Consider the following 11,808-nt stretch of genomic DNA (forward strand, 5'->3'; position numbering starts at 1 on the left):
CCTCAGCTGTAGAGCGCCGGCCGGCAATTTCACAGCACTCAGAGAGGGAGGGAGAGGGGAAGGCTTGTGTGATGGGTGTGGGGGGGGGGGGGCGAGGCCATTACACCGGAGCTTGTCAGGGGAGCCATCAGATCCCGGATACGCCTGAGGGACTCTCTCCTTCCCGCCGCCGCCACCTCCTCCTCCTCACGCTCGCTCGCTCGCTCACCTCCATCCCCGGCGGAGGCGGCCGACCTCGTCGCAAAAGGCATCAATGTGCAAGGGGGGGCCGCAGATTGCACGTGCGCTCCTTTTCCCTTCTGAGAGCGGCATCACGCGGCGCCGCCTCGCGCTCACCTTAGCAGGCAAAGCATTCAGGGCGGCGCCGATCCAAGGCAAGGATCTTTGACACAATCAACCGTGCATTCGGCGCTCAGGGGGCAAGGGGGTGTCGCACGGGAGCGCCTTAATTTGGCCTTACCTGCTCGACTCGTGGAAAGTGGGACACGAGACCCGGCGGCCTCCCCCCTTCCGGAGACCCTGGAGGAAGACGCCGATAGCGGGTAAGAGATCGATTTTTATTTGGAACAAACTGGCTTTCGCAAAGAAAGCGCAGCGGAAGAAAAGATTCCATTTCCGCCTCGGCGAAACGTGACAGCGCTCCAATTTCCCGCTGACCAATGCAAGGAGCCCGCTCGCCTTGGCCAATGCGAACATGTGCGAATTGCTCGTCCTTCGCAGTGGCGCCAAAAAGGCGAGCAAAAACAATAGTTGAACAAGAAACCGCAAATAGAGAAGGAGAAGGCGATGTGTGCAAAGGACCCAGGGGAGGACGGAGGTGAAAGAGTAAAGTGGAAAATGGCAAAGAAAAAACAGGCCATGCCGGAGACTAAAGAAGGAGAGAAGAGCCATGCGCGATGGGCAGGAAAGAGGAAGGAAGTGGGCAGAGGGCAAAGCTCCAGATGGGGCATCAAGATGAACAGGGAGGAGAATGACAAATGAGAAAAAATGTCTGAAAAAAAGGCGGGGGGTGGGGTGCACATGCACACTCATATATATATTGTGATATCATGAGAGGCTGGCTCTCAGCGGGACGGGACAAGAAGTGCAATGGACGACAGGTTTGGATACAAACAAAAGGTTTTAATCAAGGGTTCCAGGGGGAATTCACAAGCAACAAAGGTTTGAATAGTGTCTCTTCCAATACTTAGCAAAATAAAGTCTCTTCTGATACTTAAATCCAAATAAAGTCTCTTCTGAGGTAAAACTGAAGACGGAGTTCTTTACAAGAGTCTCCAGGCCTCACCCCTCTTGACGTCCTCGTCATGTAGCCTAGCCACCTTAGCTAGGTTCAAATCCAGTGTCCAGTCGTGTGGTCCCAACTGGCATGGCCACTGGAAGCCGGGAGATTTTCTGGCGCTGGAGTTTCCTCTGCGGTCTCTGGGCCAGACTCCGTCTCCTGTGGTGCATTTGCTGTCCCTAGGAGGGCACAGGCTGGGGAGAGTGAATTAGAGGGGTAGGCTTGAGTATTCGCTGCACGCGTCTTACCTCTCGCCTTCCGAGGTAGTCGGGCCAGTCTTTCTTGTGTTTCTCTCCACAGGGGGTGAAAGGCCGGGCAGTCGCGTCCAATCAGGAGGGGGACAGGGAGAGAGTCAACCACACCAGCTACCGTGCGGATGATTCCCTTGGTTGTGGTCATGGTGAGTTCCGTAGTGTGGTACTCTCTGGTGTCTCCGTGGACGCAGAAGATTGGGAGGGCTTTCTCCGGAGATAACCTGGTTGGATCGACCAGCGTTGGGCGCACCAAGGTGACCAGGCTTCCGGAGTCCAGCAGGGCTTCAACATCCTGTTGATTCATCGTCACTGGGCAGGTGGGGGGTCTTGTTAGTGCGCTTTCACTACCCCCCAGGAGGGAGGCATAGTGAGCAGGGTGGGCACTAGAAGAGTCAGCGGTCGGCATGGACTCTTCCGCTGGTTTTCCACACTGCCATGAGATGTGTCCCGTCTCTCCGCATCTGTAGCATCGTCTGGTTTCGGTGCCACTGGGCATCCGCCACTGCCTGGGTGGACTTCTGACACTACCTGGAGCAAATTTTGGTGGGTTTAGGCAACTTTGGGCGGGCCATTTCAGTCCGGGATGGGGATGTGTTGCCGGTTTCCCTCTTGGTCGTTCGTAGCATCTCCGCTGTGGCCTGGTACTGCTTCATCGCTGCCACTGTTTGACCCGCAGTAGTCAGCGACTGCTGACTGATTATCCTTTTTGCCTCATAGGGCAGGGCTCGTAAGTAGCGATCCACGACAATGGCCTCGACCACCTCAGCTGCCGTGCTCCTTTCCGGTTCCAGCCACTTCCGTGCGATGCGGGCCAATTCGTGCATCTGTGCCCGTGGAGGTTGGTCTGGCTGGAAAGCCCAGGTGTGGAAGCGCTGGGCCATCCCGAACTTGGTGAGCCCATGTCTGCTGAGAATTTCAGCTTTTAAATAGTCGTAGTCTTCTGCTCTGTCTGCGGTCAAGTCCAGGACAGCATTCAGCGATTCCCCTGTCAGGAAGGGTGCAAGCAATCCCACCCACTGCTGCTTGGGCCACTTTTCTTGAGTGGCGGTTGCTTCAAACGTATGCAAATACGCCTCAACATTATCCGTCGCCCCCATCTTGGCTAAAAAATCCCCCGCCTTCACCCGGGGTATGTTCTTGGCGGACATTTGTTTTTGCAAGAGCAATTCCTCTGCCTTCAGTTCATTGGGTCTCCTTTGCTCCTCAAGGAGAGCCAAATTGGCCTGATATTGGGCTTCCTGACTTGCGAGCAGGGTTTTCAAAATGTCTTCCATTTTTGTAATTGAGGAGATTTTCACTTTAGAAAAACATAACACAAACCGTCAATGTCCATGCACTTACTACCGCTTGTCCAATGCCCGCATCCTCCACCATATGTGATATCATGAGAGGCTGGCTCTCAGCGGGACGGGACAAGAAGTGCAATGGACGACAGGTTTGGATACAAACAAAAGGTTTTAATCAAGGGTTCCAGGGGGAATTCACAAGCAACAAAGGTTTGAATAGTGTCTCTTCCAATACTTAGCAAAATAAAGTCTCTTCTGGTACTCAAATCCAAATAAAGTCTCTTCTGATACTTAAATCCAAATAAAGTCTCTTCTGAGGTAAAACTGAAGACTGAGTTCTTTGCAAGAGTCTCTAGGCCTCACCCCTCTTGACGTCCTCGTCATGTAGCCTAGCCACCTTAGCTAGGTTCAAATCCAGTGTCCAGTCGTGTGGTCCCAACTGGCAATGAGTTCCACGCAGCAATCAACTTCTCCACAGAGCACAGCAATCGAGCTTGTCTTTCCTCCAAGCTGCACACTCAGAGGCTCTCTGCCTTAAGAGCCCTGCTTTCCAATCAAGCCCTGATCAGCTGCAGGTGTGTGGGTTTAATTGCTGCCTTCCACCAGGTGGGGCCAAGACTCTCTCTGGGTGGAGCCATCTTAGGGGGATGTATTTGCTCTCCAGGACACAGCCTCTCGTGACATCACAATATATATATATATATATATATATATATATATATATATATACATTACATTTTAAAGAACAACCGACGTCACTTTTTTGTTTCTTAACTGACATCATAAAAAGGTTTTATAGCATCTAAAATACCCAAAACACGCAGTATGATATTTTAAGTCAAATGCAAAACGCCAATGAATGACTTAAAGTTGTCACGGTTTGCGAGGTGGTGATGGCGGGTTCGGATCCCAAAAAGCAGGCAGGAGGGAGCAGGAGGTTGTTTGACAAATTGTATTAAAATTAAGTCAGCAGGAACAAAATGTAAAACATCAAAATGATCTGAATGGAAAAAATACAAAGTAGCAAAAAAAAACCAAGTGTAAAAGTCCGCCAAGGTTAAACAAACACGTACACGATGCATGCAGCAACCAAGCGGCAAACAAACAATGAATCGGCACCGGATGATCATGCCCGGTGTCCTTTTAAGTGTCATTGATTATAATGACCAGCACCTGCGAGGCTGCCGGCAGGGCTGACGTCGCTACCCGCTGGTCGCCAATCTGATCGGGACGACCAGCACCTGTGCAGGTGCAGGCGGGGCCGACAGCGCCCCTCGTTGGTCGCCAACCAGATCATGACAAAAGTGTCCAAAATCTGCAAAAAATTTAGCTGCAAATGGGCATTTTCACACAGTCCCGCCCCCGGTTCGTGACGTCACGCCAAGACGTCTTGCATTGCTGGACAATCAAAACAATGGCTTCAGATTCAGAGAATATGTTTTACGTTTCCACAGGCTGATAAATTCCTTATATGGAGCTTGGACGCCCTCTTCTGGCGGCTTTTGGGTGCAACACGAGGTCCCCAGACCAAACAAGTACAGCAAAATACATTGACGTGATGGAAGGACCGCTACAATGCGTCTTTTTTCGGTCAGGGGCGTTCCTTTCGTGACGTCACGTACGGGCTCGTCACCAACTCAAAAACAAGACTTCCTGAATATTCAGCGCGGTGGAATCTTATTAAAATACGCTCAGTAGAAGTCATTTGAAGCCATTTTACAAATTTTGGACACAACTTGTCCAGAGACCTCGGTTGTCCTTTAAGTGCCTTTCAAAGCTCTCAAGGACACTTTACAGTTACACACCAGCATAGGTAAAATCATCAGAATCAGAATCATCTTTATTGCCAAGTATGTAAGTATCATGAATAAAATACAATCACAAATAGAATGCAATAAATAAAATACAATGATAAATAGAAACAGGAGAGAGAGCTACACAGAAAATGCCATTTGAAATGTGTGGCTTTTGAGATGGGATTTGAAGGTGCATGGGAAGAGAATCCATGTTTTGAATGTTGGGAGGAAGTGAGTTCCAGAGTTTGCGGGCAGAGCAGGTGAAGGCTGTACAGTATATATACTGTATTGAATGTTATGACTATATTGGGGATTGGACAAAACAAACAACGAGCCGACATTGAACGGCGCGTGGAGCCTTGCTAATGTCGCGCAGTTCACGGGTCGGCTCCATGTTGGGTGCAGACAACACAATGCGCTGCCCAGGCACGATGCCAAGACGGCGTTGACGCCTGACATAAGCCCTGCTAAACAGCAGCAGAGGGTGCAGACAGCGCAAACATGCCTGATCCAGACGACGACAACATGTGGGGGGGGGGGGGGGGGGGGGGACACACACCGACTTTCTGTTGGCAGCGAGAACAGCATTGAAGGGGATTGACATTCCATATACGTACTTTGGCAAACTAAGCAGAGCTGAAGAACTTGACACTTCCTCTCCCTTCTTTTTCTGTGCTCATATTTTCGGTGGAAAGCTCAACGGCCGTCTAGTGGTTGACAGCGTAATTGCACCTAAACTAAACAGTCGGCCAGCTGAAATAATAATACAATGAGACCTCAATTTACGAACTTAATTGGTTCCCAGACAGAGTGTGTAAGGTGTAAAGTGTGTATCTCAAAAAACAATTCCCATCGAAAACCATTAAAATGAGAATAATCCGTTCCCGGGTTTCCATAAAATATACTTTTCAACTAAATAAGCCTTAAAACTACACACAACATAGCTTATTCTATGTATAATACATGTGCTATTGTATTGTAATGAAATAAATACACTGCATTGTATCATAAAGTCACTTTATTTACATTTGTGATGGTCATTTATGGCTTGATTGAATGGCGTTGGAGGTCAAAGGTCAAAGGAAATTGCTGTTTGGAAAGAGAGGCGCATTACATGAGGACTGTAATTAAAGAAATAAACTGTGCTGTAAAATAAAGTTTTATTGACCTTTTTGATGGTCGTTGATGGCTTATGGAAGGAGAGTCACCTTCCATAAGGACTGTTGGTAACTTAACCTCTGGTGCTGTTCGGTCGTGCGCTTCCGCCGAAGATCACTCCGCCAGCCGTGGTGGGTGTGTATTATGAAAATAGTGCCTATTATAAGGTTTAATTTTCATAAATTTGACGTTTGTAAGACGAAAAGTTTGTAAGTATAGGTGTTTGTAAGTTGAGGTCTCACTGTAATAATAATAATAATAATAATAATAATAAATAATACATTTAATTTCTAAGTGCCTTTCAAAATTCTCAAGGACACTTTAGTCACCGGATTTTTTGTGTGGGTGAGCAGCGGCAGCCATTTGCGCCAGTGTTCACTCTACCCGGAAGTAACACAGCAGCAAGCAAAGTTATGAAAGGAAGAGGAAAGTAAACAAACAAAAAATAACAAAATGACAAATGTGACAACACAAAGACACAGAGAGTATTCATTCTTCAGCACTTGCTGTACCCTCTTTGTGACATGAAGCAGTTCTAGATGAAAGAGGAGAGGATCAAAGCATACTTTTCAGCAATAGATCAGGGACGTCACGCTCGAATGTGCACGTCTACTATAAGCTAAATGTTGAAAGCAAATAGAAAGCTGTAGCACCCATTAACGAAAAGAGATTGTCTCACATCGCCTGTCCCACATAAACCCGCTTCAATTCCAAGCCGCGACAGTTCCACATATTTATAAGCGCCTTTCAAAACTCTCAAGGAAACTTTAGTCAGTGTCATTCCCTGTCCCAAAAAAAACAAGCAAATTCACAAAACGGTCTGACGTCAAACAAAACTCTGGATGGGGGGCGGGGGGCGGGGGTGTTACTGGACATTTCAATTGAATGATTTGACGTCGCCATCAACACGATGACATCAAGCCACACGCGGTGCAACAACGGCAGGTGGTCCAATGAACACGATGCAGCGTTCCAAAAGGTCAGCGGGACCGTCGGATCCCTTGGAACCCTCAGAGTGCATTCGCCATCAGCTGATCCAAAGGATTCAATGAGGATAAATGAGAGGGGGGGGGGGGGGGCTAACAATCGAGCCATCCAATGTCTGTCGGCCGGAGGGAAAAAAAACTCCTCGTGAGGCTTTGCGTGCGCGTGCGTGTTGTGAATCAGCTGTGTGCAAAACGTGCAAATAGTGAATGCGTGCGTCTGTGCGGCGGAGATAAGGGATCCCTATCAGCCGCATCGGGGAGGCGGCTTAAGATCCCGACGGGGTTGAGGAGAGAATGAGTTTTACGCGCCACTCTGCATACTCCAGGATTACAGCGCACCTTTCGATACGCCGTGCATGGCTCAGCCGAGCGGCGCCTTAGGGTGACGCTTAGAGGCGCCTTCATTCTTGAAAGATGCGCAAACGGCGCCCGAGGAACGCAACGCCGCACCACGGCCCTGCCGAATCACCGTGATTGGATTTCCTTGTCACATTGTTGGGCAAACAACAGCCTTCCCCCCAAAAAATAACATCAATAAATACATAAAACACCCAGAAGATGAAAGGTATGACACCACCAATGTCCAAAGGGCACCATCAAGAAAACGGGCCACCAAATGAAACGTCTCGACACAAGCCAGGTCAGGGAAGCAAACGTCGCTAAAGTCACCGTACATCGGGAAGAAGCCCTTTCTTACAACCCGCCGTCTGTCTGTATGTCAAAGGACGTTTTTTTTTTTTTTTGAGGGGGGAGGGGGGAGGTATAAAAACACCAAACACAGCCATTCTTCTCTTTAGGGTCGCCAGAACAAATCAGTGTCCTCCATCTTTAGAGGTTTGAGTCGCATGTTTGTTTTGGCCAAGCTTTTACGTCGGATGACCTTCCTGACACAACCCTCTGGATTTATCCGGGCTTGGGACCGGCACAAGAAGACTTATGTCCCTTTGTGGCTACAGAACAAGCGACTCGCTCAGTAAAAGGCTCCCAAACACAAAATGGTCATTGGCACAGCAACGTTCAAAAAAGAAAACGACTATACTCACCATTTGATGACAATACCCCGATCTTCCCGTGAAATGGGCATTTCTTTCACTACATTACATCACAAACAGAACTTCAAAGTCCTTTAAGATGTTTTGTCTTCCAGTCAAGTCAGGACAACAATATCATCATGAAAATAGAGTTAGCATGCCGCATGTTCCGAATTCGAGGCACTCCTTATTTGTAATATTTCTCGGTAAATAAACAAGTTTGCGTGACATTTGCACAAAAACAAATCTCCGATTGATATTCAGCACAGCCAGAACGAAGGTGGAAGTTTACACAAATTCCCAGGGGACAAACCAACCATTTCCAACAGACCAGAGCCAAAGGACAACGAGGAGCTAACCGGAGTTAGCGACGGATAACTCCTCTCGAGGCTGATCATCCATCTCGCATACCTGTCAACTTATACGTTTTCCCCGTATTTTATACGTTTTTTCATAATTTTGGATTGTGTATGCCGTATAGCAACTTTTATACGAGAAAATTTGCGGTTATCGAGTCTTTCTCTATGAAGCATGATATGCGCATGCGCGTCACATTGTTTTCGTTTGATTTTGTATTTCCGTTTCCGTATTTGAAGTCTGCCATTTGCGTTGCAATCGAGGAATCAACTACGTAGTTATAACGTAGAAGTAAGCATGGGAGAAGAGAAAAACTCTAGGATTGAGTCGCCACCCAAAAGAATGGGAGAGTCTCCAAGGTGATGGATAAGATCAGCGACAAAAGGTCCTCAGTTTTCGTTTCTGCGTTCCGTCTGAAAAGGACGTCAAAGTTGCTGCAAGGGGATTTTACCATCTAAAGAGCCACTTTAAAACTGCCGGACACCTGGAAAATGTAGCCAAAAGCAAGTCTCATGTTCCATTGACCAAACACTTCGTATCGAGTGCTGATCCAGCGGCATCCCAAAAAGTCGCCAATGCTGAAATTCTCTTCTGCCATTTTCTTGCGGAGCACAACATCCCGTTTATGGCTGCGGACCACTTCTCTGATTTAGTCAAATCAATGTTCCCGAATTCAGAGACATATCTTTTTTATCGCTGCGTACGGTCGATTATGAAAGCATAATGGGCATATGCGCGGTAAACTGCATTTCGGGTTGTGTCAATGTTTTTTTATCATTTCAAATAATGTACGGCGTACTCCAACTTTTATACGGGAATTGTAATCATTTATAAGGGCAGCTATTAGCCAAGGTTGACAGGTATGATCTCATAAATTATTTTGTTGAACGTTTATAAGTAAAATGGAGCTCTTCCAAGCCAAAGATGGTGACAGTCTTCAGAACGGGGACGGAGCTCTTTGGCGTAGCCGAAAGGACACTTCTATGACAGTTAGATCTGGTACGTATTGTAATGCGTGACATGCACAACACAAGCACCGGACGTGACAGTATTAATCCGACAGTCAGTCTTTTCCTTGAATCGAACACGAATGCTTTTCTTGACCCCGTGATTAAATTCTAAATCACTGGATGGGTAACAAGAAGGGATCTGGGGGCGGGACTTTCTGAATCTCTCTAGTTTTGAGCTCATTAGTGGCAGTTTTGGACAACTTGAAGTCATTTTTATTGGGGTTTTGCGTTTGACTAAAATATCAGCCTGCGTGTTTTGGGTAGTTTAGATGCAATCAAACATTTTTCTGATGTCAGTTAGGAACCAAAAAAATGGTGTCGGTTGTCCTATAAAGTGGCCAAATGGCCTTTCAGTGGGGAAGTCAATTGCAGGAGGCCCAGGAAGCAAATACGCGGCCTACCGCCGCCGGCAGGCGCTGGCGAGGCCCTTTCACATTCCACAAGGAAGGAGGGAAGGAAGAGAAGAAGGTAGGGAGGAGGTAAGGAAGAGGCAACTCTGCCCCCCACCTCACCGCACGCAGCCTCCGGCTAATGACGTCCTTTTTCAAATGCAAAGCGACGGCAGAAAGTGAGATGATTTGCTGGGTGGAGGCGAGGATCGGCCCTCCCTCCCCCTGCACAAGTGGGGCCCGAAGAGAAGAAAGAGGTGACTTTCTTTGTACGGGTGGCGGCCACCTTTCAAGTCAGGCACATCGGCGGCGTCGGAGTTGAGCTGGGAGTAGGCTCCCGTTCTTTCTTAGCATCAGAGGAGATCGTGTTAACGAGATGGCCTCTAAAGACGAATTAAATGGTGGGAGAAAAGAAACAGGATGGGGGGCCAGGGGGGAGCGCTACTCCGAGACTCCTTCTTTTCAGCCTGGCCTGAATTCCTGCGCTCAGCTCTTTGGAGGGCCCGGAGTGGGGGGTGGGCGAGGGGGTCCCGATGTGTGCGAGTGGGACGAGGGGTCACTCGTCCTTTAGTCGCACATGCCGCTGCCTGAATGGGAAGGTCGGGGGCTTACAAGGCGGCGGCGGGTCAGAAGTGGCCAGGATTACACGCCGCCGCTAAGCCGCCCGCCCCCGCACGCACGCACGTCAGTGTTTTCATGTTTGTTGTTTAGCCGACAAGAAAAGGAGCCAGCCGAGGAATTAGTGCGGCGCTCGGCGATGAATGGCCATCTTATTGGCACCTCTCCTTGGCTGTTTTTCAGGACGCGCAGGACCCCCCGCCTGCCCGCCTCCAAAAAACACAGCTCTCATTTGTGGCGGCGCTGAAAGCACGTCAGCGTCGGCTCTGCGCGCACAAAAGCCGACTCCCCTCCGTGGCTGGAGCGACAAGAGGGCTTTACGCAGTCGCGCAACCCCGCCCTTGATTGCAGAGTTGGACTTTTCTTTCGTGATGAATCGACCGAGTCCGCCACCTTCCGCCGTGGCTTCATTAGCATCCACAACAGCCAAGAGCTTTAGGCCGGCTTTTGCCTTCTTCAAAAAGCAGACCGGGGTCTTTTTGCGCCGCGATCATTCTGACATCGACATTTGGAAATCGACCAATGAAGAAGAAATCCCGAGAGGGGTTTCAACAAAACCTCGAGCGGTGACGGCCATGTTTTTCATTTGCCGCACCCGCAAACCGAGCTGACGGAGCCCAGTCGCTGCCGCAGCCCAGTCACTGCCGCTGAGATTTGGCTCCCGATTCCAAAAAGAAAAAGAAAAGTCCCATGGAGGAAAAAGCACGGAATGATGCGTGTAAGGTCACAGGCTAAAAAAAGAATGGTGCTGCTCCTCCTCTCACCCTCCCACAAGGGATGAAGCACTCATGAGGAATCGGGAGGAATTAAGGAAAGAAAAAAAAACTGCCAGCGTGGGAGGAGGTTAATGAGCTTGGAGATACGGCGGCATCAACAATCATTCCATCAGGCCATTCAAACGCCATGCCAGTCTTCATTTCAGACTCCTCTTCAGCATACAGTGATACCTCGGCTTACGAACGTTAAATTCGTGGGAATTTAATCTTGGCGTACAAACTATTTTTCGGGATACACACGGAGCCCCACAATGAGTGATGTGTCGTTCGCGAACAAACCCGTTCTACTAACAACAAAATGGCAGCCGACTGTTTTTGTCCTCTATTCCACGCTGACAGTCTTCGGTGATTGGTCAAGAACGCAGATGTGAGGGGCGGGGGGGCTACAGAAACAAAGAGCTGCAAATGAAAATAGATAGGCAGATGACAGAGAGAGAGTGAGAAAATGGATAGAAAACACAGTGAAATTTGGACTCGTTTCAACTTTATTGATAGTTCAAAGGCAGAGTGTAGACTGCAAGGTTAAAATATCCCATTAATCAGGCTCCGCACAAGCCATCCGTACACTTGATGCAAAACGCTATCAACCAAGCTAAACAGAACACAATTGATGAGGAACTAGGTAAAATGACGGCAGAGAAAGCACGGCAACTTCACTCGGATATCGTCAAGAGGCAACCTGGAAGTTCGTCATCCATTGATGATTTCAAGGCTAGCCACGGATGGCTCAAGAACTTTAAGCGTCGTACAGGGATTCATAGTGTCATTCGTCGTGAGGCACATCGTGAGGCAGCTTTATCTGACGATAAAGCTGCCAAAGCTTACAAGGAATCATTGCTCAAGATGGCCACTCCATTCCATCAAGCCA

General features: G+C 48.6%; 1 protein-coding gene across 6 annotated transcripts in view; it reads right to left on the minus strand.

Annotated features, from left to right (window-relative positions):
- The window catches only part of lhx5 (LIM homeobox 5), a 38,877-nt gene that overhangs the window by 15,416 nt on the left and 11,653 nt on the right, over window positions 1-11,808 (minus strand). For 4 of the 6 annotated variants that reach the window (XM_089020714.1, XM_089020713.1, XM_089020712.1 and 1 more), the window contains one exon: window positions 461-519. The exons of the other annotated variants lie outside the window; for them this stretch is intronic. In XM_089020714.1, the coding sequence (XP_088876840.1) occupies window positions 461-519 (59 nt within the window). The remainder of the gene's footprint in view (window positions 1-460; window positions 520-11,808) is intronic. 6 annotated transcript variants of the gene reach the window in all.

The sequence above is a fragment of the Hippocampus bargibanti genome, linkage group LG18, assembly GCF_051943395.1.
Source record: "Hippocampus bargibanti isolate YZ-2025 linkage group LG18, ASM5194339v1, whole genome shotgun sequence".
In the NCBI taxonomy this organism is placed as follows: Eukaryota; Metazoa; Chordata; class Actinopteri; order Syngnathiformes; family Syngnathidae; genus Hippocampus; species Hippocampus bargibanti.